The sequence below is a fragment of the Falco biarmicus genome, chromosome 8 (assembly GCF_023638135.1).
Source record: "Falco biarmicus isolate bFalBia1 chromosome 8, bFalBia1.pri, whole genome shotgun sequence".
In the NCBI taxonomy this organism is placed as follows: domain Eukaryota; kingdom Metazoa; phylum Chordata; class Aves; order Falconiformes; family Falconidae; genus Falco; species Falco biarmicus.
Genome location: NC_079295.1, coordinates 58,155,294 through 58,177,998, shown reverse-complemented (window position 1 = coordinate 58,177,998; position 22,705 = coordinate 58,155,294). Strand labels below are relative to the sequence as shown.

At 41.7% G+C, this 22,705-nt stretch overlaps 1 protein-coding gene across 2 annotated transcripts; it reads left to right on the top strand.

The window, feature by feature from the left end:
* Positions 1–5: 5 nt before the first annotated feature.
* Positions 6–8,120, top strand: MRPL22 (mitochondrial ribosomal protein L22). Of its 2 annotated transcripts, XM_056349644.1 has the most exons (8): positions 6–106; positions 192–237; positions 2,130–2,265; positions 4,249–4,314; positions 4,844–4,921; positions 5,750–5,819; positions 7,056–7,288; positions 7,420–8,120. In XM_056349644.1, exons 1-7 carry the CDS (start codon positions 79–81, stop codon positions 7,265–7,267), a joined length of 636 nt encoding a protein of 211 aa, XP_056205619.1. In that variant the 5' UTR covers positions 6–78; the 3' UTR covers positions 7,268–7,288; positions 7,420–8,120. The 2 variants fall into 2 exon arrangements, with proteins under 2 accessions (XP_056205619.1, XP_056205618.1); XM_056349643.1 differs by lacking the exon at positions 7,420–8,120 and having other exon boundaries at positions 7,056–7,347.
* The last annotated feature ends 14,585 nt before the right edge of the window (positions 8,121–22,705 follow it).

Here is a 22,705-nt window from a genome sequence, read left to right as displayed (position 1 = left end):
CCGTCGCAAACCCGTCGCAAACCCCGCGCCTCACCGCGCCTGCCCCCGGAGCGCCTGCCGTGAAGCGCGGCGGGCAAGATGGCGGCGCCGTGGGCCCTTGGCGCGGGTAGGTCTGAGGGGACGGAGCGGGAGTGCTGGTTTCGGAGGGTCTCGTCTGCTCAATCCTCGCTCACTGTGCTACTCCCTTTTAGGTGGTGCCTGGGTGCGCCGTCTCCTCGGCTGGGCGCGGCCGGAGAGGTGAGTCTGGCTCTGCCGCGGTCCGGAGCAGGCGGTGGAGCAGGAGCCGCCCCGCTCAGGGGGTCCCCGGCCTGGAGGTCCCGGTCGTCAGGCTCGGCCTTCTTGCTGGCTTCTGGCCCTGCCCCGGAGCTGTGGGGAAAGGTCACTTTGTGCCTCTGTAGTGCCTTTGTGGGAACTTGGAGGTTGTGGCGTGATGGAGATGCCTCTCTCTCGACCCCTTTCTATCGGGCATCCAGATTTGCTCCAGTTTTATGGTGCGGGTCAGTAACACAGTACGTGTTGCTGCCCTCTGCGCTATCCCCAGTCGTTGCTTTTTCTGTAGTTACTGGTCTTTCTCTTCAGTCTGGGGAAATGGTGGAGCTGTGCTGAGGGAGTAGCTGTCATAGCTGACTATATCCCTGACTTCAGAAGAAAGGCTGATGTGGAGTCTCAAAAGTGCAGAGCTTTGGTCTCCACTAGGGCCTGTGGAGGTAAATGCATTGCAGAGGCCTGTGTCACTGAAGGAAGAAGAAATAGGCTGATGTTGGCTGTGCTTTGGGTACTGCCTTTCCTTGAACTGAATTACATCCAAATTGTTTTACTCTGTTCTTCTAGTCTGTATATCTCCCAGTTGCTACTTATGCATGATTCTTTCTAGAAAGGTGCTCAGATTTTTCTTTACTGTTCCACTTACTCATATATGAAGTACTTTTGTTTGTTGCTTGTCATTGTTTTCTTTTGCTTAAAATGTGTTTGTGTTCTCTTACTTCTCTTAAAGCTGTGATTAATAGAGTTGCTCTTCATATGAGGTTGGATTACCTTAAGAGAGAGAATATGTAAGATTCCTTAGTTCATCAAATTTATTAATGTGTTCTGTTAATACCGGGAAGACAATACTGAGTTCATACTGCTTGACATGTTAAATTGTAAAATGATATTCACGTGCTTGTCAAATATTTTCCTGTATTAATCGGTGATATTATGTCTGGTGATGATGAATTGTCTTGATGAGTGGAATTTTTAAGCATTAAACAAATAAACAGGGTTTGGTAAATACCTTAAAAAATATTCCGTAACATTTGAATTTGTATATTATGCTACCCCCTACTGATAGGATGTGAAAACATTACGGTGTACAGTGCCCTTTTGAAACTAATCAGTGTGTTCTGTTTGCCCGTTGTTTTTAAAATGCTTTTCACCGTGTGGTTACCTGCACAAAGCCGTTCAAGCCTTAGTAAAACTCGCAGTATCTGCTCCTGAACTTAACTTACTTCTTGTAGTTGCGAGTGGCCGCCCAGCGTACTGCTTTAGCTAGTCAGCAGGGGGCAGAACGTAACTTGGTTTTTCTGAAACTGAGGCGGGTGATCTGACTGAAAACGGAGGGGTTTTTGCGATCAGCTGTCTTGCATCGACATGATTGCATATTGAAAATAGTTCAGAATATCTTTCCCTTCAAATTTTAGAATGTTTATGAAACGCTAATACTTTCTTGATGCTCAGTCCCTTGAAAAACTAGGATAGTTTTCACTGCTAAAAATGTTGTTGGGTGGGTAAAAGTTAAATAAGCATTGGATGGTCTTGGAAAAGATGTAAGTTATTTTTGTGAGTAATGAACCCCACGTAAGAAGAAAGAGGTGACTGTGCAATGATCTGGAGACACTTAATGTGGAATCTCATGCTGTACCAATGTCAGTTCTGGTTCATGACCAGTTAGGTTAGGAATCCTGAGGCTACTTTTTGAATTAAAACCCCTTTCAATGTAAACTGTAGAGAATGTGGACAGTTTTATTTTGTGAGTAATCAAATGTGTCAGTTCTCTTTATCAAGATGGGTAAGTTCACAATTTTCCAGATAAACTGGGCAGGGACAAAGAACTCCAATGTTCAGCAGTGAAGACTGGTCGTGTCTTGCAGGTGGCTAGCATCCAGTAGCCTTTTTCCTCTGTCATGCATCCACACAAGCACATCTCTGCAGAAAATTGGGAAGTGGGAGAAAAAGAACAGGATTGTTTACCCTCCGCAGCTGCCTGGGGAACCTCGGAGACCAGCTGTAAGCATACACCTATGAATTTCCATCCCTGTTTATGTTTAGCAATTTCCGAACAGATTGTCTCTGGGCAATTCCACAAGGCACTAGTTTGACAGCTTATTCGTTTGTTTAAGATTTTAGTCAGTTTGGCATATCTATATTGTAAAAGTTAGCATCACTTAGAATACTTTCCATTTCTAAATTACATTGGAGCTTCAGGTTGCTTGCAGCTGATCATCTACCTGATATGTGATGCAGACTGTAAAGGTATACCATCCACTCTTTGTAGAAGTCTCTGAACTACAAGGAGGAAGAAATTACCCAGGATGTATCATTATGCGTTTGTTCTGTTTGTACTGACAGTAAATAACTAGAGAACAAAGTGACTGCATTGTTGCTTCTGTGCACAGACTTTTGCTAAGTAGTGGAACTAGCGGTGCCTGTTTGATGTAGGTACAATAGAGTGCACGCTATTCATTTCTTAAATTTGTTTGCGTTATAGATTCCTTGAAGTCTGATAGTGTGTTGCCTCTTGCTGTGGCCTTCCCTTAGGGAAGCTACTCAGAGGTTGTTTTCTATCATAGCAGTTGCTTGGAATGTTTAATGTGGACCAAGAGGTTCTAAAACTATGTGGGGAGGGATGTGTGAGTCAGATGTGGCACGTGATTGCAGGAGTCTTTTTTTTTTTTTTTTTTTTTTTTTTTTTCTCCTTAGGAAGCCATTCTATATGTACTGTACAGTGGGGTGGTTTCTTTAGTCTGTTGCACAATAACTTGTGTTTTACTAAGCCATAAACTGAAGCAAAGAAGCTAAAATTTTCTTTTCTTACCTGTATGCTTGGTGTAGGGCTTTCTAATAGCTCTTCAAGACAGCTTTTGGAAAAGTCAACATAAGTAACATTGGTCAATTTTTTAAATGCAATCATAACAGATTAGTTTCTGATAATGGTAGGTTTATGCCTGTTTCTCCCTGTCCCCTCTTACTGATCATTTTATAACTGGGAAATACAGTTAAATGTAAACAGAAGCAAGCTTCTTAATTTGTTGCAGATGAAAACCGTTTTTTATTGGATCACTGAAGGGATTAATCAGTGCTGCTTTCTCTACAGCAGAACTCATGAGAATTTTAGGTTAATTCTTCAGTATTTCCTTACTGTCAAGAACTGATATTTTGGAATTCTTTTTCTGTAATTGTTCTTCATTGGGAATTAATGTGTTGTGGCCCATTAGGCACACTGCTCAGTAAAGTGTTTGCATCTCAAAAGAATAGGGTTTTTTTGGACACATGCTTTTGTGGGCCGTGAGCATTTATTGCTCTGTGAACATCATAGCCTAGGATGTAGAAATGCATACTGTGTACTGTGCTGACTAATGCAGTGCATGTAAAAAATGCAGTCATTGACCAGCTTGCTTATTAAATCAGTTTTTCACCTGTTCCTAAAGAATGCCATCTCTTTCAAAGTTTTATTGATGTTAAATTTTACTAGCTAGTTTTGGTCCCTATTAGTACAATAATAATGTTAAATGGCTCTCTGGAGACAGCTCTTCATACCAATCAAACTTGAAACCCTCTTCAGTTCTGAAAAGCTAATTAAGTTCATTCTGGTGGTATTATTTAGTTGCTATCCCAGTAACTTGACTTGATAGCAGAGTAATATTTTGAAGACTGAATGGGCATGTCAGCCTTAGGCTGCTTCAAAAGGGGGGGAAGAGGGAAGGAAAAAATGATGAAAAATCTTCTGATTATCTTTTTCAGGGATTTCTGTTTATAAACTAATTCTCATAAGATTGTAGTAAAATTTTCTGTGTGCTAGCTGCTTTTTTTCAATGCTTTCAGTTTCGAATGTCAGAAGCTTATGCCTGGTTTGGTACGGACACGGTATTGCAGGGGGAGTCATGCTTATTTTATTCCTAGTAAGAAAATAGATTGTGGAGCAGATGTGTGTGCTGCATTGTTGTTTTCACAGCAAAGTTACTGATCCTCTAACTTTGTTTTTGCACCTAGGAAATATATCACTGTCGGAGGGAAATAAAATATAGCAAAGATAAGATGTGGTATCTGGCAAAACTGGTAAGCAAAAAGCACTTTGGACTGTATTTGTTAGAATGCAAAATTTAGTTGCTATACTTGCCTTACCAGCCTAGTTCAGTCCCAGTCTAATCAGCATCTTCATAATAGAGTCCTGGGGAAGAGTGTGCGTCTGTGCAGACCAACAGTTGTTTGTAGTTTGTTTTAGCTGCTTTATCCTAGTATGCTTTCAAATGTGTACCCAGGATCATATGCAGATTATGCGCTATGGAAGAATTTCTGTGTTGGTTCCTGCCTAGCAGGAGATGGCAAAGGGAACTGTGAAGGGCAGTAATGGGCTCTTTTTCTCATAAGGAAAAAAATATTGAATGTTTTATCAAGATTTATTCAATATTTAGCTCAGAAGTTCTGTATGTAAGATGTTGCATTGAAGAAATGGTAATTAAGGAAACGAAAGTCTTTTGATTTGCTCTTTTATAATAACAAAATAATTTAAATACTGTCTTCTGAGTAAGAGAAGGGAAGCATTTGTAATTGAAAAAAAAAATTAATTTTATCACTTTGATTGCAGATAAAAGGAATGTCCATTGATCAGGCTCTTGCTCAGCTGGAATTTAGTGATAAAAAGGGAGCAAAGGTGATCAAAGAGGTATGTAGTAGTATTCTTATAACACTCCTAGTTTCAATAAAATTTTAAAATCAGTATCTATCACCAGAAGTTTGGAGATGCTTCTGTTTCTGTGTTTTTCTATGCTTCTATTAAGCCTGTTGGGAGCATGTTCAAACAACGTATTTTTGTAGCCATTGTGTAATGTTGTGACTTATGGGTAATATGCTGAGATCACTTGTGCTGGCTGTTTTAACTTGTAACGATAATAAATTACATGTGGGTACCCTCTCTAACAATGCTTGGTGTTAAGTTCATGGTAAATAATGTAGAGTCCTTGTCACTAATGGCTGCTACATCTTTGTGCTTTGGTTCTTAAAACTGTTAGAGATGAAGGATATCATGGAAAGGACTGAGTTCTGTAAAGGCATGAAAGTTTGTCATACAGTGTAGTTGTTAGGAGTCTCAAATTACTCATTTCCTAGGCTGAAGCGCTTTCTGGCGTAATAATGACAAAGATGTATCCTATATTAGCTGAAAGTATTGAAAAGTTCATTTTGCCTACCTTGGAATTTGTTTCTAGTCTCATGTCTGATTAGGCAGAGGTCCATGGATGGATGGCTGACACATGCTGGTGGCAACCATCTTTTCCCCTCCCTTTCCTCCCCAAAAACATAGTAAGTTTTTCAGTCTGTATGCAAAGAACGTATTTACATAAAAGATGGTTGTCTTTCAAGAGTTCTGGTCTCTATAGAATACTTTTTGTGTTACTGACTTAAACATGCAATTTCTTCCCTGTTGTCTAGAGATAAGAGAGAGCGTTTCTTAAATTCCTACTCAATATTTCAATTTCTTTTCCTTTGGTTACAGGTCCTGTTAGAAGCGCAGGAAATGGCAGTAAGAAATCACAATGTGGAATTCAAATCAAATTTACATATAGGTACATTTTCTTCTTATTTTTAATGCAGAAAAATGTCATAAAAAATAATTTATCCTTAACAAAGTGTTGTTGCTTCAAATCAGCGGAAATGAGTAGAGGATGGTTTCTAGTAAACTCATGTTTACCGAAACATGAAAGGTGTGTGCTTCTGACTTGCAGCACAGCTGAAGTTAGTGTGGCTGCTGAGCCTTCAGCCATCAGTTTGTTATAGTTGATGTCTGACTGGTGGTGCTCTGGCATCTGCTAGATGCGTTGTTTATAAGATGCATTCATCTCAAAGTGGGGTTTCTGCTCCCTACGTGAACAGAAAGTCCCAGTGAGGAAGATGTTAGGTATGATTATGAAAGATTAAGCAAATGAGAAGCAAACTTTTACTATGTTTTAATGTATGTTAATACGTTTAATGTGAACATAGATGCTGGAAGCTTTGTCCGTGGCTAGTACTATTAGTTTTGCAGGATCAGAATCTAAACTTCTATTAGAAACAGAATAAAAATAAATCAATATTGACACTAGAGTTTTTATTAAAAAAGGCTTTGTTATAGATGATTACAGGATAAGCTTGTAATAACTACAGCACTTTCTTGCCTAGAAAAGTGTTAGAGAAATGTTTACTTGTAATGTTTTTAGTCCCAAAGAAAAAAATTCTCATTGTGCCAAATATGGTATAAATGTTATTAAGTTGACCTCAAGCTTAAAGTAACCTGGATTGTAGAGCAGGTTTGATTAGAATTCTTTGGAGCCTTCCAGGTCTCTGCCATAAGGTTTATCTGCTAGTGCAGGACTGAGCATGTAGATAATGAAAATACCCATGATGAATGCAATAAAGGAAGAAAGGAGGAAAAATGAAGTCTGTAAGACTTCTACAGAAATTCATGAGACAAACTACTGAAAAGCAGTGGAATTAATACCACCTTCAGAAAGAGCTATATAATCTAGTAACTGCTCCATGAGCTTCCTTTGGATTTGTCCTTTACTACGTATTTATCTTTGCATGCATACTTTCTAAATTCATCTTTTCTGGTGCTCCTGAAGTGTTAATTCAACTCACAGATTCCTCTAGCAGTAATCCACTAAAAGTAATAGAAGAAAGGTGGAAGAGAGAATCCTGAGTAGAATGAACTTTTCGTATGCAGTCATGAAAAATATACTGTCCAGACAGTATTTCAGTTGCAGATGTGTAGTAGTTTATTCTTGACTGAATAGTCTTCTCTCCCCCCCACCTTTTTCCTTCAGCTGAGTCAACAGCAGGCAAAGGCCGCTATATGAAGCGGATTCGTTACCATGGCAAAGGCATGTTTGGCATCATGAAAATCGTCAGGTGCCATTACTTTGTGAAGTTGGTGGAAGGTCCTCCTCCTCCTCCAGAGCCACCAAAGACTGGTTTTGACCAAGCAAAAGAATATGTGCAGCAGCTGCGAAGCAGAACCCTTATTCATACACTGTGACAAACTTTTGTGACTGTATAGGTATTTCTTGTTCGATAATGTAATTATATGAAAGAATAATAAAAATAATGTTTTAGTTCTGTCTTTGGTGCTGCTGGAGCTGCATGATGCAAGAATAACCATAGGGGTTTTTCTTATTTGTCAAACCATAGGTATGGGAAAATCTTGGAAAAGCAGCAAGAGATGTTACTTTTTCTGAGTTACCTGGACCACGGCATTCAAGCTCTAACCTGGACTATACAATCTAGAATATCCGGTGCTGTTATAAAGCTTGTAAGGAGCTGTGGTTGTCCTCACATAAGACAGTTGCATGAATTTAAGGTTGGGTCTTTTATTGTAAAAAATGCGTGCTTGATATTCACGTTGCAAGATCAAGACCTGGATTAAAATTACTAAAATTTGACAACTTAAAGTAGTTACAGCGTTGGAAGAAAACAAGTAACAATAATAGCTGAGATTATCAGGCATCAATTTATAGTTTCTTGATCTGGGCTTTAGTGCTCTTTCTGTACAGTTGCTGTTGTGCATCTTCAGCATTGTGTGTGGGAGTGGGGAGTAAGTCATTTAAATATCAGGTTTTGACAGAGTCAGTAGGTGGCAATGTTTAGTTTGTCAGAGAAGGAAGTGGTGGTGAAAACTTAAAACACGATGAAACTGTTCTTGATTCTGACCATGGCATTAATAGTCTGATATGTGCATGGAGTTCAGGTTGTTCTCTGGAAACTCAGTATGGGTAACAGGCACAATATGGAAAAAAGCTTGTCTTGGTGAAGAGTGAACTAATTATTCTACACGGTCTGGAAACAAATTGCTTTTGTAGTGTTGAGGCAAGTAAAATGCTCCTTGGATTTAATATGGAATGGCTTGTTGCATATACAAATTGGGCTTTCAGTTCTGTGAACACTCCTGGTTTTATAGTTACTTCTTTGAAGAGAAAAAGACTGCAGTCAGTAGGGGGAATCTCATTCCACCCAGTCAAATTTTCAACTCAGATGGCTGGAGATCATGAACATCAGCATAAATAGAATAAGTTGCTTGTTTATGCAAATGTCTGATATTTAGACCTTTCTTTTCCATTCTGGGAACATTAGAAAGGGAGATAGACTGCTTGCCTCGTTTGGATCTTTTTATCACATCAACTAGCGGTAGCTTTTCTTACATGTGTTGACTTTGGTCAGTACTTGAGTGATGGCAAAGGGACAGTTCCTATAAGGAAACAAATTACCTTTGTCTTCATGAAGGTAGTATACAGCTGTTTCTTTTGGCTACCAAAGAAAGGGTCTCATGATGTTAAAAAGTGTTAGGAGACTGTGAAGTTATAAGTAGTACATGCATAGCTCAATACCATTTATGGGTGCTTCTTTGCAGTCTGTTTTTCTGCAGTGGACTTTAAAGACTTATTACTTGCTGTAAAGCCACAATTCAGTAAGTTTTGTCTGAAAGGTATGATCCTGATAAAACTCTATTGGTAGCCCCTGATGTGTGATTGAAGAACTGTCTGTTGTGCTATGATAAACAGCTGTGCTTTGCTGTGCCAGCTGCCTTTAAACTCTTTTCATCATACCGAATCTTTTACATTTGTAGCAAACTTGAATGACTTAATACTTTTTTGGGTCAGTGATCTGGGAGAAGACTAAAGAATTGCAAAATAATCCAAGTTTAATAAGCACTAGTCACCTAAGCATGTAAAACCTGGCTTTCTAGATATTTTACTCCAGTACCTCTTTTTCCTGCATGCTGTAAATTTTTCTTTGTATCCCTTCTGGACCTCCAGCCAAGGTTGTGTCCTTATAGATATCATTGCTCTAGTTATGAATCTGCAGAGATGGAGAGAAGTGAAAATGTGACTGATGTCTTTTCTGGCTTTTTTTGTGATGCAGCAGGTGGCCCTGACACTCCTTTAAACAAACAGACCTGGGCTTTTAAAATTTTTCAGTCAAAAAGCAAAGTTGTTGCTTGTCATTCTTGTTTCCTTTCTCAAAACAGTAAGTGGGAGGACTCCCTTTTGGCATGCTTTTCAGCATTCCTCTTATTTCTTAGTGCCCTTTTCTGCCTGCTTAAAGCCGTGTTGACTAAGGAAGCTCCATAGCCATGTCTGTAACAGTACGATGATGGGACATATGGTGAGATGAGGGGTTTGTGCTGGCTTGATCCTTCCCTTTCACTGGTGAGATGGTAAGAGTTGTCTGAAGTGGTTTCTGTGATAGGTGCATCAGAACATTGGTGTGGGAGGCTGCCTGAACCTTTTTAATTAGTAAGATCTGGCGGTAAAGCTTTATACTGTTAAGTTTTATATATAAATAAAATTGAAAGGGATTGATTCTGCTGTGCTTTCTTGGTAATTAGTACATCCACACTTCAGTTAGATATTTGATATGGATTCAGACGGAAAATTCCATGCTAACTGCAACAAGTCTGTAGCAGAAGATCATTTATTACTGTGACCTCCAATAGAAGAGCATTCTTAAATGAGCCATCACCGGGAGGGAGGCACCTAGGCCTCTACATGATGCTAATTGTATTAGTAACGTCTGGGGGCACTGTAAACTCACCGCTTGTGTATGTATGTGCTGATGTTACAGAAACTGGAGAAGGAGCAAGTATGCGTGAAGGTGTAGTAAGGCTTCAGGGAAATCTGAAGAGAGCAGAACTGTGAGCTGTGCTCAGCAATGTGAGATTTAATTGAGGAAAACTTAAAAACCTGCTGTTGGGCTTGTTCGTAAACATTTTAAAGTATCCAGTGAGAAAGTCAAAATACATTGGTCAGGCAGCCTGAATGTCTTTTTGGATGTGTGGAGTGTTGTGGTGGCATGGTTTGTTTTTTTTTTTTTTTTTTACTTTTTAAGGCATTTACTAAGGTAGTTCGTCAAAGGTAGAGTAAGGAAAGACTCATTGATATAGTTAAGTGATCATCAGCCTCTTTAAATACATGGAAGATAAATGTAAGTGTTATAGCAATGACTGGACAGTTAGGGACCTGTGATTCTGGTCAGATCTGTACTGGAAATTGCCACTGTCAAGTGGGCTGCATTAGGACTTGAGTGGTACCTGGGCACAAACAGGCATGTTCTGCCCAGTGCTTCAGCTCTGTTGCTGTACATGGCCTGAACTTGACTAGACCAAGGTCATGCAGTGCAAATCTTCTGATTACACAAATGGGAGGTGTATAACAGTATTGCCACCTCTGCATGGTGGAGGTGCTTGGGGAAATCCTTCACCGCTGAGTGAAGGAACAGTAGGAATCACTGTTTGCTTTCTGCCAGTCTCTATGAAAATCCACAGCTGGGATGCTGGAAAGTCGTGTGCAAACAGAATTCTCCTTTGAGCAGAAATAAGGTTACTCCTAATATCCTTGGTGAACCACAGAAACAAAATGTGATGTTCTTCAACCATATGAGCTATAGCCTTGCTGAAAATGCCCCTGTTTCAAGCTTTTCAAAGAACGAGGCTTTATTGCTGAATGACGTATTCAGCCATGTAATTTAAAATAATTACTAATTAAATAAAATGAGAGACTGTAATAGCAATAATAATCACAGAAGTTACTGTTTGCTGGAGCCTTACCTAGGGAAAATAACTTGAAAGGAGGGGAAAGTTTCAGAAACTGACTTTCCAGTACTTAGACTGAAGTGAAGAACAAGCTATCTTCTGGGAGTAGTCAGCAAATGCAGAGCTAATTTTGTATTTGCTCTATAACATCAACACTGTCGTTTGGTTTCAAGGAAGTTGTACGCTAATACAGAGGGCAGACTGCCATTGAAGAGAATGCACCAAGGAGAGTGTAACTTTACTTGGGCAAATTAGGCATCCACCTCAGAGTATTAGCTGAGGAAATTAATCTGAAAGTCTGTGTAACACACTTGAACAGGCCATTCTTGAAACTGAAGACAAAACATGGGGCAGAGCATCTGAATAACTGCTCTGTGGGTGCTACTTCTGTGTCTTGCACAGTAGTACAGTCATCAAGTTTTGTGTGGTAAAATGAATTTATCCTATATGAACCTAGATTCACTCGCTTTTTCTTGCCTCCAGAAACAGTCAAATAAAGGCTTAAACCACATTTGTATTCATAGGATACCTTCGTTTTAAATTAGCTTGGAGCTGGGACCGTTGTCAACACTGCATCAAGTCACCTGTGTCTCTGTCTAACAATATCGGAAATCCGGCCACCTCTCTGGTAGCCTGTACTAGTCCTAGGCTACTCTTCCTGGGAAAACTTTTTGCCAAGCCCAGCCTGAGCCTCCCAAGCTGTACTCTGCTGTCAGTATACTTTGTTCCATTGCCTGGTGCTTCTGAGAAGTGATTGACTATCCCGTTGTAACTCTCCCGTTCTGTCAGATCACCCTGCTAACCACCTTTTTGGCAGGACGAACAAGCCCAGCGTCAGCCTCTTGTAAATCTTGCTCTCCAGTCTGCCTGTTTCTCTTGCAGTGGGGGATCTAAAACCAGATTCAATGTTCCAGGTACAGCTTCACTGGCACCCTTGGCTGATGACTTCCCTTGGTTGTCTGGCCATGCTTTTCATGGAGCCAAGTGCGCAGTTAGCTGTGTCTGTGATGAGAGCACGTTGTTGGCTCACATCCAGCCTGGTGCTCATGCAAATCCCGGGTTCTTTTTGGGGTTGCTCATCAGAATTGCAGTACGTACCTGAGGCACCTGTGTTCCAGCTCTCATTGCTTTTCTGTTTACGCTAATGAGGACTCCTTTACCTCTAGGAAATTGTTTTGTTATGTGGATGATAATTTTCTTTCCTAATAGAAAAATTGCAAAACAGTTTTCTGGCTCCTGTTATCAATCAAACTCTTAGGCTAGCTAAAAGTGGAGTAAAGGCATTTATTTGTACATGCTGTTGCGGTAAACTCCATCAATGTATGCAGCTAATAATGGTGAAATGTGTCTACATCTTGCTTATTGATTATCTTCAGAGCAAGACAAACATAGGTCCTTACTGTATGCTGGCCATGTAAATTAAAACTTTAATTAAATGAAAACAGAGTGGACTGTGAGGTACACTGCACTGGGCTGTTAAAGAATTGCTGTTCAAAACCAGCTCTTCTGGATGGCCCCAATTCTTTGCTTTCTTTTTTCCCCACTTAAAATTCCCAATAGTGCATTAAGATGAACTCAATAGTTAGTAAATTTTCCCCTGTGTAGTTTACAAGCTCAAGGTTATGGGCTAGAACAAGTAGTGTCATGCTATAAATCAGGTGTAATGGAACAGCTTGAGAGAGTGCACAGAAGTCCTACTTCCCCTCACACAGTGTGCATCCTAAAACTCTGAAGGTAGAGTTGGCACAGACCCAGAAACCCCCACAAATGGCTGATTAAATCATTAATAATGAGCCTTGTCCTGCTACCCTCTCAGTTCAGGAGTTTTTAAGTTTCCTGAATTACTCCAGTACAGTAAGGTGTACTGGAAAATTCTTAAAAAGGCTGCAAATCGGAAAAGACAAGCTTTCACCAGAAAGGGGATGTAGCTGAACCCCACTGTGGTGCAGAATGGGGGTAGGACATCTGCCTTAACTTGCGTAGTTTTAGCTTTCAGCTGTTCCTTGCGGTTCTGGTTCTCTACACGAGCTGAAAAAGTCCTTTTCTGTTTCTTTCTGTTTTTCCTGAAATGTGTCACTAGTTTGCTAAGTCTGAAGCTGGACCAGCTGAAGAACCACCTGCCTGCACAGGCGGGGGAAGGCAGTCCTGACTTAGCAACTGGGGTCCTCCCAGCAGGACTGGGCTCAGGGGCTTACGTAGGTTATTACTTAGGTTATTATTGTGGCTGAAGGCTGCCTGGATGGGTTTGTAGTCTGTCAGCTGAGAGCACAGGCTGAAGCAACGGTCTGTGCTGTGACAGGGGTGCCCGGAGCTGGAGCCGGAACGTGGTTCCTGTGAGAAAAAGACAAGCTGGAGACGCGACCCCTGAGCTGGAAAGGCTTAGGCACTGGGGTGACTTCTACACAGACCTTACGTTATAGCAGTGGAAGAACTATGTTATAATAGCATATCCATGCCTGTGCTTTAGCTGTGCTTTGTCTGCCCCGTCCACCTGAACTGGGGAAGCTGCCCAAGATCCCTTTTGGTAGCTAGGGCTTAACACTGTTGCTAAGTTTCATCCTGACTGTGGCCAGGGTGTAGGAATGCAGTTGCAGACAGCTGAATGAGGGAAGACAAATGACACCTTCTTGACCGAGGTATGTCTGGAGAAATTTGAGTGTGGACAAACGGAACTGTGATGCCCTTGGAAGAGGAAAGTGATTTCCGAAGTCAGCGAAGGGAAGGGACAAAATTATACGGAACCTGGATTTACCTTGGGCTGACTGGAGTAAAGAATAAGGGTCAGAAGTCTGGTGCAGTTACAATTCTTTTACAAAGTCAGTGAAAACTTCTGTCTGAGATCAAGGCAATACCAACTAAACTCTTGGCTAAGTAGCTAGAAATGTCTGGTTTGTCTCTAGTACGTCACATTTCAGAGCAGAGGTTCCAACCTGTTCTCATCAAGTCCTAGAAGTTTCAAAGATACTCCTCATTTTTCTTTTGCTCTGATTATCCGTCTCTTTAGGGGGCTGTGCTCAGTCTTTTTAAGGGGATGGATGCTTGGAAACCAATTATCGTTCCATCTTCTCCATCTGTTCTGATGCTGGATATGCCTGTCTTTTCGAAGGCTTTCAGAGCGTGTGCTGGGAATGCGTTTCTCTTAGTGTTGAGAGATTTGTATTTTTAATGGGTATTTGTTTATCTATCACGTGCTAGATTTATTCACTTGATAATCTCTCAGCAACACAGGCAATCTTCTCATGTCCTGACCTAGCATGCAGGGATTTTATTCATTTAACAGTTTGGCCTTTGGATCAGACGGCCATTAGAGGTAAATCCTGCATTGTGCTGAGTATGCTCAGCACCACCAGAAGTGAGAGCAGCAGTAACCTGCAGGGAGCCTGCAGCGTCTTTCAGGATTGTGCTCTTAGAAGCTTTCCACATGAAGTATATGAGCAAGTTACTGTGAGGTGCATGTCTTTCCTTCCTAGACCATACCCTTCTTTAATGTGATTTCTCACTGATAATTGAGATTTCTTGATGAAATTTTTGCAATGACTGCCTCTGCTCGGTTAATCACTTTCATTCAGGTCTCTTACAGGCTCTTTTCAATGTCTGTCATCTTTGATATGAAGCAAAGGAATCCTTCCTCCTTCAAGGTGTGCTTCATTAAAGTTAGTTGGAAAATGAAGGGGAAAGCACACATGATGAAGTGACATTTCTACCCCACTCCAGTACAGTACAATAAATTCATCATTATTGTCCCCAGATGAGAGAATTAGCATTTCTTTCTGTCTACAGTCTTGTTCTCTGACACATAAGCTTCCAACTTATTACTACTTGTTTATAAGAAATACTTAATTCAGATCCTTTATCAGACAGCATAGTATCTTTATTTCTCAAAAGCAGGTATCAGATGTTGTGTTTGTTCCTGATGGCAATCATGGGGGCTGAAATTCTAGGTTTCAGAAGGAGGCTAATAATAAATTTTCCTGATACGGCTCCTGGGATAGCAGGGCAATAGGGGTGATGGCCCAGGGGTGCATCGTATACCCACAAGGTGAAATGCAACAGCAGCCCGTGGTAGACAGTTCCTTGGCACAGCTGTGACTCTGGCAAGCCAAACAGTCATGGCACTGACAGCGTAAACATTTTGTGGCAACTGTGCAAAGCAGGCAGCCAATTATTTTACTAATGATTGCCTCTCAGCGCTCTCCTCCTTCATCTGCCCTAGAGAGGAAAACTTTTTCCCCCGTACTCTATCGTCTTGGATAATGGTATAAGTGGTTTCTTTCTTCAAAATGCAGTGCTGATATTGTGGTAACCTGTGCTGTATGGGACTTGGCTATGTAATTACACTCCTCCTCTAACTTCCCTCCTTTTCCAGACTTAAATTTGTAGATCCTGTCTGTGACTGTGACAGCTGTAGGAGGGATAGTCTGAGAGCTTGCATCTCTGCCACCTCTTCCTGGAGCTGTTCAACTGCTTCTTGTTAACCAAAGTGATAGAAGAGTTAATGCTTCCAGAGCGTTTCTAAAAATCTGGAGACATGCTCAGTGAGCACTTTGCCTAAGTGGGTGGTGACCTTCTGCTGACTCATTTGTGCAGTTAGTCCAGGTTGACTCCAGTAGTTTCAACTGAGGAACATAAAAAAACCAAGTTTGTGTGCCCATTAAACTCCTGGAGTAGCCAGGCCCATGCGGAAGTTAAGAACTATAACAGTGTATATACATAATCACAAAGAGAAAACGTTTGGTGCAATATGTGGGTATGTCAGGAACAGAGTAGTAATTCTTCCTGCTTGAAGGTATGTTCTTGATTCAGTGAGCTCAAGGTTAGTTGTGGTGCTCTAACTAGGAGTAGCATGGCTACTACTTAGGCGAGCTAAGGAATCCCAACTTAAAAAGTTATTTTTGGTTTTGGAAGCCCAGGATTCAGCTCTATCTTTAGTGAATCCTGCAGGTTAAATGAGCATTTAGGTTGTACTAAATTAACTGTGTCAGTTTCTGGGTAGCAGATCCCTACTGGAAATGATTCCCAGCTTCCTTAGTAGTCATCTAGTAGTATCTTCACAGAATCGTTGAAGATTTCTGGGCCTTATGACCATGGCATCACTTTGATCTTAGTTATGATAAATGCAAACTGAGCTCCATCCTGCTGGTACTGGATTGCTAGCAGCCTCTGAGCTACCTACCTAGGTTAAAGCCAGCTGGAGTGTTCAGCAGTGAAAAAGCAGCTTTAGATACTGTCCTTCTCCATCAGATTTCAAAGGAGAGGGGTATAGCTTCCTAATTGAAGACTCTCCTCTACCTCACTGCTGTTGTCAGCTATAGAATCCAACACAGCACTTTCATCTAGTGACAGTGATGAAGTAGTTATTAAATGCAATAGAAATCATTCAGGCCCCCTTTGATTAAAAGCTTCACGCTTATCTCTGGCTTTCTATGTTCTTGGAAAAGAGCTTGCCAGAAATACAGAACTAGAGAGGAATGCTCCCCTACTTTGTTATTTTGGGGAGACGGGACTTTCAAGCACATAAAGGTCAGTATTTGCATCTAAAGCAAGGGGTTGATATAATATCACCTTAATCTTGAAAGGCTAGCGTACCTCTCCTCCCCAGCTTGGGCACAGGGCTTTTGAGCAATGATCCAAGTGATCTGTGCTGTGTGGAAATGTCATCTTTTGGGTACTCATCGTGGAACAACGTGCCAAATGTTTGAGAAATTACCATTACTTTGCATATAACACATGACAGAAAGAGTGTGAAAAAATGTCAGGGGCCTTCTATTAGCCGGCTCTTTTGAATACAAACATAAAATATTAATTTAAATCAACTGAAAGGCATTAAAAACTTGATGTTCTCTTTGCCCCAGAAGTACTCTGCTGATAAGAAACAAATTAAAAATGCAGAGTTTTCAAATAGCAAAAATGCTGCATATTTCAAATGAAGTTGGTCTTTTTATGTGTAGTATTTTGGACGAAAAAAATAATATTAAATGCACATAAAAATGATTACTCTAAATGGTGAAGACATCAAAGTTTGCCATCAAAGTTAAATGAAAGCACTTGGAAGTCTGTTTGTTTGATCTGTACATAAATAAGCTTAAAAAGAAGCCCGGGCTTTTTTACACAGCTGGAACTGGGTAGCCAGTTCAAATTCCCCTGCATCCCAGGGATTCCCAAAGTAGGTTAGTTCCAAACATGGTCATTATTTTTTGTTGGTGTTTTTTGTGTTTCTCCAGCATGCTGCTATGCTAATGCACCAGGGAAAATGTGTTGGCAGAAGACACAAGTCACAGACTCTTGTAAAATGCTTTTGAGCTCATATGGAGAGTGGACAAGTTCTACGATACTGAAATAAAAGCCTCTTTCCTCTTCTAGTTTTGGAATGAGGACATCAAAATGAAGGTAAATGGATGAGTCCTTAACCTTGTTGAAGCCAAGGCTTGAAAAGTTAACTATGGTCATCTTAGCTGTGTTTTACGACCAAACATCCATTCCTGGGTTGGCCAGAAAGTGTGAATTAGGAATATGAATCAGAGATCTGTTAACGTATATCAGCTAAGGATCTGCTACAGAGCTGAGCCATACTAGCGTTCAATTCATTTCAGTTTGCTCTTAGGAAAAAAAACAACAAACAAACTTGATATGTGGAATCTGTAAGGAAATATATGGGACTTGACTTCTTTAGCGCCTTTCCACAAAAGATCCCACTGTGGTTTACAGTGATTTACAGGAATCTGCATGGTGCAGAGGAATTACTCTGCGCTCTGGGAGCTCTTTTGGTACAGTGCAAATGTAAGACCTTTATCTACAGAGAGCCAAGCTTCAGCTCATTTAGTTTGAGAGCTGGAAGTTGTAAGCAACTAGAAGCAAGACTTCAAAGAAAACCACCTTGGCTCCTGTGACTTCTGTTCAGTGGCCTGAACTGTTTGGGATCAGCAGACTTTCAACACTTAAAGGTGCGTGACAGTCAGTAAAACATGCTCTCAACCCCACTACAAATTTATCCTCCTTGATTTGGCCTCTAATCACGGCCTCTCTGAGCACAGACCTTTCACCAGTAACCTAAGCTGGAGCTGCATATGGCTCTGTGGTCCGCAGGAAGACGTTCTGTTTTGAAGAGCAGCTTGAAAGGCCATGCTTTACCCAACACAGGAGAATGTGCTGCTGCTTCACTCTGGCCTCTGTTTGTAGCCCTGGAGTTAGATGTGTGTCCTCCCTGGGAAGGCAGGCTCTCTCAGGAGGCACATCTGAGTCTGTACCTTCTGTAGGTGATGACTTCAAGGCTGCTTCTGGGACTGCTGTATGAGATCGCTGCAGGGCAACCAGCAAGGCAAGTCTTGGTGGAGGACTTGCCCTTCAAAAATTCCGTCACAGCCTTGGGGGGGTGTGTGTGCGCATTTCTGCCTTACAAAGGTGTTATTTTTCCCTGCTGAGAAAGTCTAAATTGTCCTCGCGCCATGTTCTCTGCCATTAAACAATTCCACAACACATCCCCAGAAACAATTTATTGCCTTCTTAAGGTGGGGTTTCTTTTTCTTCCGGGGAAACTTCCTTGGTCAAGTGCTAGAAGGAGAAACCTAAAGTCTCTGGATTGCTTTTCCATTTTCTTGCTATGAGTGGGAGTACAGGAAAGATGCTCTTTATGAAATCAGCTATTTTTTAGGTGAGAGAAATAATAAAACCCCTCCCTTGCAATGAAAACACGGCACACATCCTCCCGGGGCGGGAGTGGCAGGTTGCAATTTGTGGTCTGCTGTCGTCTGCCCTTTGAGCAACGTGCTGCTTTCTGTGCAGTGAGCCCAAATGTCACTGGAGCCCTGTGAGAGGGTGGCTGTCCTTGCGAGGGCGGGTGGCAGGGATGTCATCGACCCCCCTGTTGCAACACGATGCTGAGGCTGCTGGGCTTACCTTTTCTGGAAATTTAAGTCAGCTTTTCAGCCAGCTCTCCTGGGTCTTGCAGGTGTGTTTGGTGTAGCTGCCACTTAGCAATGGTTTATTTTAGTTTTGTACAGGCTACTGTGTTCTCCATTGCTTCCACGTAGTGCTAAGCTGAATTTCATGGGGGCCTGCAAACATCCCAGGGGAGGGCTGAAGAAAGGAGACTGCAGAAACAGACAGTGTTGGTATGTCACTGCTTAAAGTAAAATCGGTCTCGGCGCAGAAGGGGATAGCAGGCTATCAGTGCACGGCAAGCCAGTTTTCAGGTATGAAATTAGCTTGGAAATCCACATGGTTCTGCTTTGTGGATGAGAGGAAAAACTAGGAGGACTCAATGTTATCGCCTGCATCTCCCTTGCCTGGGAGAGCTTCTCTGCGAGTGCAATAAATCTGTTTTCCTGTGAATGCAAGAGAGCTCTTGAAATAATCTCAGTTCAGTCCCTCTTGTTATTTTTAATAGATTTCAGGATGAGCTGGTTGCTATGTATAGTTTTTTTACTTACAAATTTGGGTTTAAACCCAGCTGAATATTCAGTCCAATTAGAAACAAAGTCTTTGCTAAAACAAAGGCAAGAGGAACTGTGGGGAAGGCTTTCATGCATATGAACAAAACAACAAAACCAGGAGGACTGAATGTTTGTTATTCATACACATTCTTAGAGGTAATTATTGTGATTTTGATAGAAAGTTTAGAAATAACTAGGTAGAGTTTAATTCTGCAGTACAATTTCATTTCTTAAGAACTGCCCACCTTAAGAAGAAATGATTGTATTCTAATAAGCGTTTATTAAACTTGCAGTAACTGAAGTTGAATGTGAATTATTAAAATGTCTGTGAGGTGCAAGGTTGCTTTTCTTTTGCCAGGTGTCTGAAAGGTAAAAACAACAGGAGAACATGCAGCAAAGCAGGAGAGACAAAACGTAAGGCAAGAACTGGCCCCGGATCAGTCGCCCTGGTCCTGCTGGCCACTGCAGGACAGCCTCTACTGGGGCTGCACAGCCCAAGGAAGCAATCCGACAATTTACTGCTCTCATCAACTTGTGTAAGGCTAAGGCGTATTTTTCTCTTGAGGTAATAAGGGAAAATTTGGGAGGGGAATGAGAATGCCAGGAAGGTGAAAGAAATGGTGTGTTGCAGTCCATGACATGAGGAAAGAGGGAAAAGGGGATGGTCTGGGGTACACGTAGCATCTATCTGTGTATAAGGACATGGTTTACCCTGCAGTTTCCAAGGACTGAAAGGGTTTTGATGGGGCAGTAGCAGGGAAGTAAGAACAGAGCGAGGGAAGCCTGGAGAGCAAGATGGATTTAGCCTTACACGAGGTTAATGGCTTAGTCCTTTAAAATGTACAAACAAATACAAGGTGGTTTATGTGGTGGCTTTGACATATTCTGGCAATAGATGCAATGTGAAGATGTTTCCTCCATTTGCTCTAAGCCTTTGACTTTGTCACTGTGGGAAATTCACTGCACATAAGAGAGCAGAAAAGAGAGGATGTGAATTTCTATTGCAAAATACTTGTGTTGTTCTTTAGCATAGTTTACTACAGAAAGGAAGCTCATGCCTTTGCACTCTGTTATCTCCCAGACTTCCCAGCAGTGTCAAGACCTGTTGACCAAGTCTGATGGATGAGGGCAAGTGTGGAAGAGAATGAAGTTTGTAGAAAATGAGTGACAGGTAGAGCAGAGAAACTATAAGCACCTGAAAGAGAAAAGCTGTGATGACCTCCAGAAGAAAGACCCTGTCCTCGTCCTAAAACTTTCAGCTGCAGTTTGCATCTTCCTAGATCACGAAGTCTATCAGTCACTTGACACAAGCCAGTGGAAAATCAAGCTACGTTTTTTCTTTTTGTGCTAATGTGGGTGAATTCTGGAGAACTATGGAACTGAAATGTCCTGAACAGGTGATCCATCTGATTTCCCTGGGACATCCTGTGCTTACAATCAGTTCTCGTTTGAACAACACCTGTGCAATTGCAGTCTTTAATTTCCCCTATTCCTGGGGGTTTGCTGCATGGCTGTACGGTTTTGTCTAAGAGAAATGTAAGTCAAACTATTCTTCTTTAAGCCCAACAACCTGCTGGGTGACAGAACACAAGTGTAGTCATATACGTCGTTTTGGTTGCCGGTTTTTCATATGAGGTGGTGCAGGCATATGTGTCTTTTTAGCTGAGTTCCCTCCTGTGTAGTCCTGCTTCTGTCAGAGACTTCCAGTAGAGAAACATGCTTTGGCCCAGTGATACCTGCACGTTACTGTTTTCTTCACGGTGCTCATATTCTTAACATTTATAATTCAAACATCTTCAGAATGAAGTGACAGTTTCTCTTCTGCAAAATAAAGAGCAAAATGACTTGTGTTAATTATTCCTTCTCACTTACTTGCTTAGCAGGTCATATATTACTCCAAGGCTTTTAGTGCCTTGGGCCAAAAAGGGTCATTACCGCATGCAGTCTAATGACCTGACCAAAAAAATATAAGTGAGGGAGAATGAGTCCTTCTCTACTGAGCTCTCTGAAGTCATTAATGGATGCCTTGGGAATTCTACAAAGCAACAGCTCGGAAAACAAACAGAATTGTTCAGTGTTGGATATCACTCTCGTGACATCTATGCTATTACGAAGATTTACAGCTGGAATAATTCAATCTGGGTTTTTCTCTTTCCCCCATTGACTCACATGTTGGAAGGCAGGCGGACCCCAAGAGTTGGGTTTTGCATAATTGAAGCACCAGAACGTATTAAGTGGAACGAGTAATGGGGACGAAGCTTTTCCCTTCCTTCCAGACTGGGTTATCAATTATGAATTAGTGGCAATCTAAGATCAAAGGGGTGCCATTTTTGCAGCTGAATTTGAGGATTTTGGAACTGAACAGATGAAATACAGTTAATGACTCATTTCAGGAAGGCAGAGACAAGAGGTAACTGGCAGGGGTGGAGTTAAGTGCTTTAATATGTTTCTGAACATGAACATACATTTTTCAAATGTAAAACGGGATGCTGAGATCAAGTTATTCATGCAAAATGGTGCTGTTAGTTCCCCTTGTGGGGCACAGGAGATGGGAATTGGATCTGTAGCGTTTTTCATAGTGCTGTATGTGACCTACACGCTATAGAAACATGTTAGGGTTCCCATGTACTTGTTACACAAAAGGTTGGTTTGCATTAATACAACAAGTTCCATTGCTGCGAAGAAAATACATCTCTTGGGCAAGAACCATTTAACACATGCTTAAAACAAAAAATTGTGAGGTTTTTAATTTCAAGGTGGCTACAGCCTAATGGAGGGACATTCAGAAGAGCAGTCCAAGGCAGGACTTAGCTACACACTCCGTAAAGCAGCAAATGATAAAGCAGTTTATGATTCAAGATAGTAGATGGTGCCACAAAGATCTCAGAAGCTTTAGGGAACAAATTGTAATCTGCTGTGAATTCTGCAAGGAGAGTGCACGACCGCTCAACGAAGCAGACAGGTGCATCAGGTGCCTGCTGTTTAAAAGCCTTTTCTCCTTGAAATATTCCGATTCTGAGTAAGAGGGACCCGGGTCAGACCAGGTGAAAAGGTGTTTGTGATTAGGGGCTGAGAGCTTGCCCACACAGCTGCCCTGTGTTGTGGAGGTGATGGGCTCTGCGGGGTGGGAAGCTGTGCCGGGGAGGCGGCAGTTACCCGCTGGGGCTGGCAGGGAGAAGGTACCAGCCATGGTGCTTCCCTGCAGCTAGAGAAGAGGAATTCCTTAACCCCGAGGCTTGAAGGCAGTGGGAGCCTGCAAAGAAGCTTCCTAAGGAGTCCTGGTAGAAGTGAACGACTGAAGTAATAACATCCCTGAGTTTGTAGGGGAAAATATTTGGGAGGGTGAGAGGAGGGGGCTGGTGTGGGGCTGCTGCTGGGCACTGGGACCAGCCTGGGGGGTGAAGCCTCTGTGGCTGCCCAGCGTCTCTGGTTGTTTTGGCACTGAGACTGGCTATCTGCT

What these genes read in the sequence shown, in the direction of transcription:
- MRPL22 (XM_056349644.1), top strand. Translation starts at nt 79, where the DNA reads ATGGCGGCGCCGTGGGCCCTTGGCGCGG. An exon ending in GGCTGGGCGCGGCCGGAGAG is followed by an intron (nt 238 to 2,129) that starts GTGAGTCTGGCT and finishes CGTGTCTTGCAG; the next exon opens with GTGGCTAGCATCCAGTAGCC. An exon ending in GGGAACCTCGGAGACCAGCT is followed by an intron (nt 2,266 to 4,248) that starts GTAAGCATACAC and finishes TTTTGCACCTAG; the next exon opens with GAAATATATCACTGTCGGAG.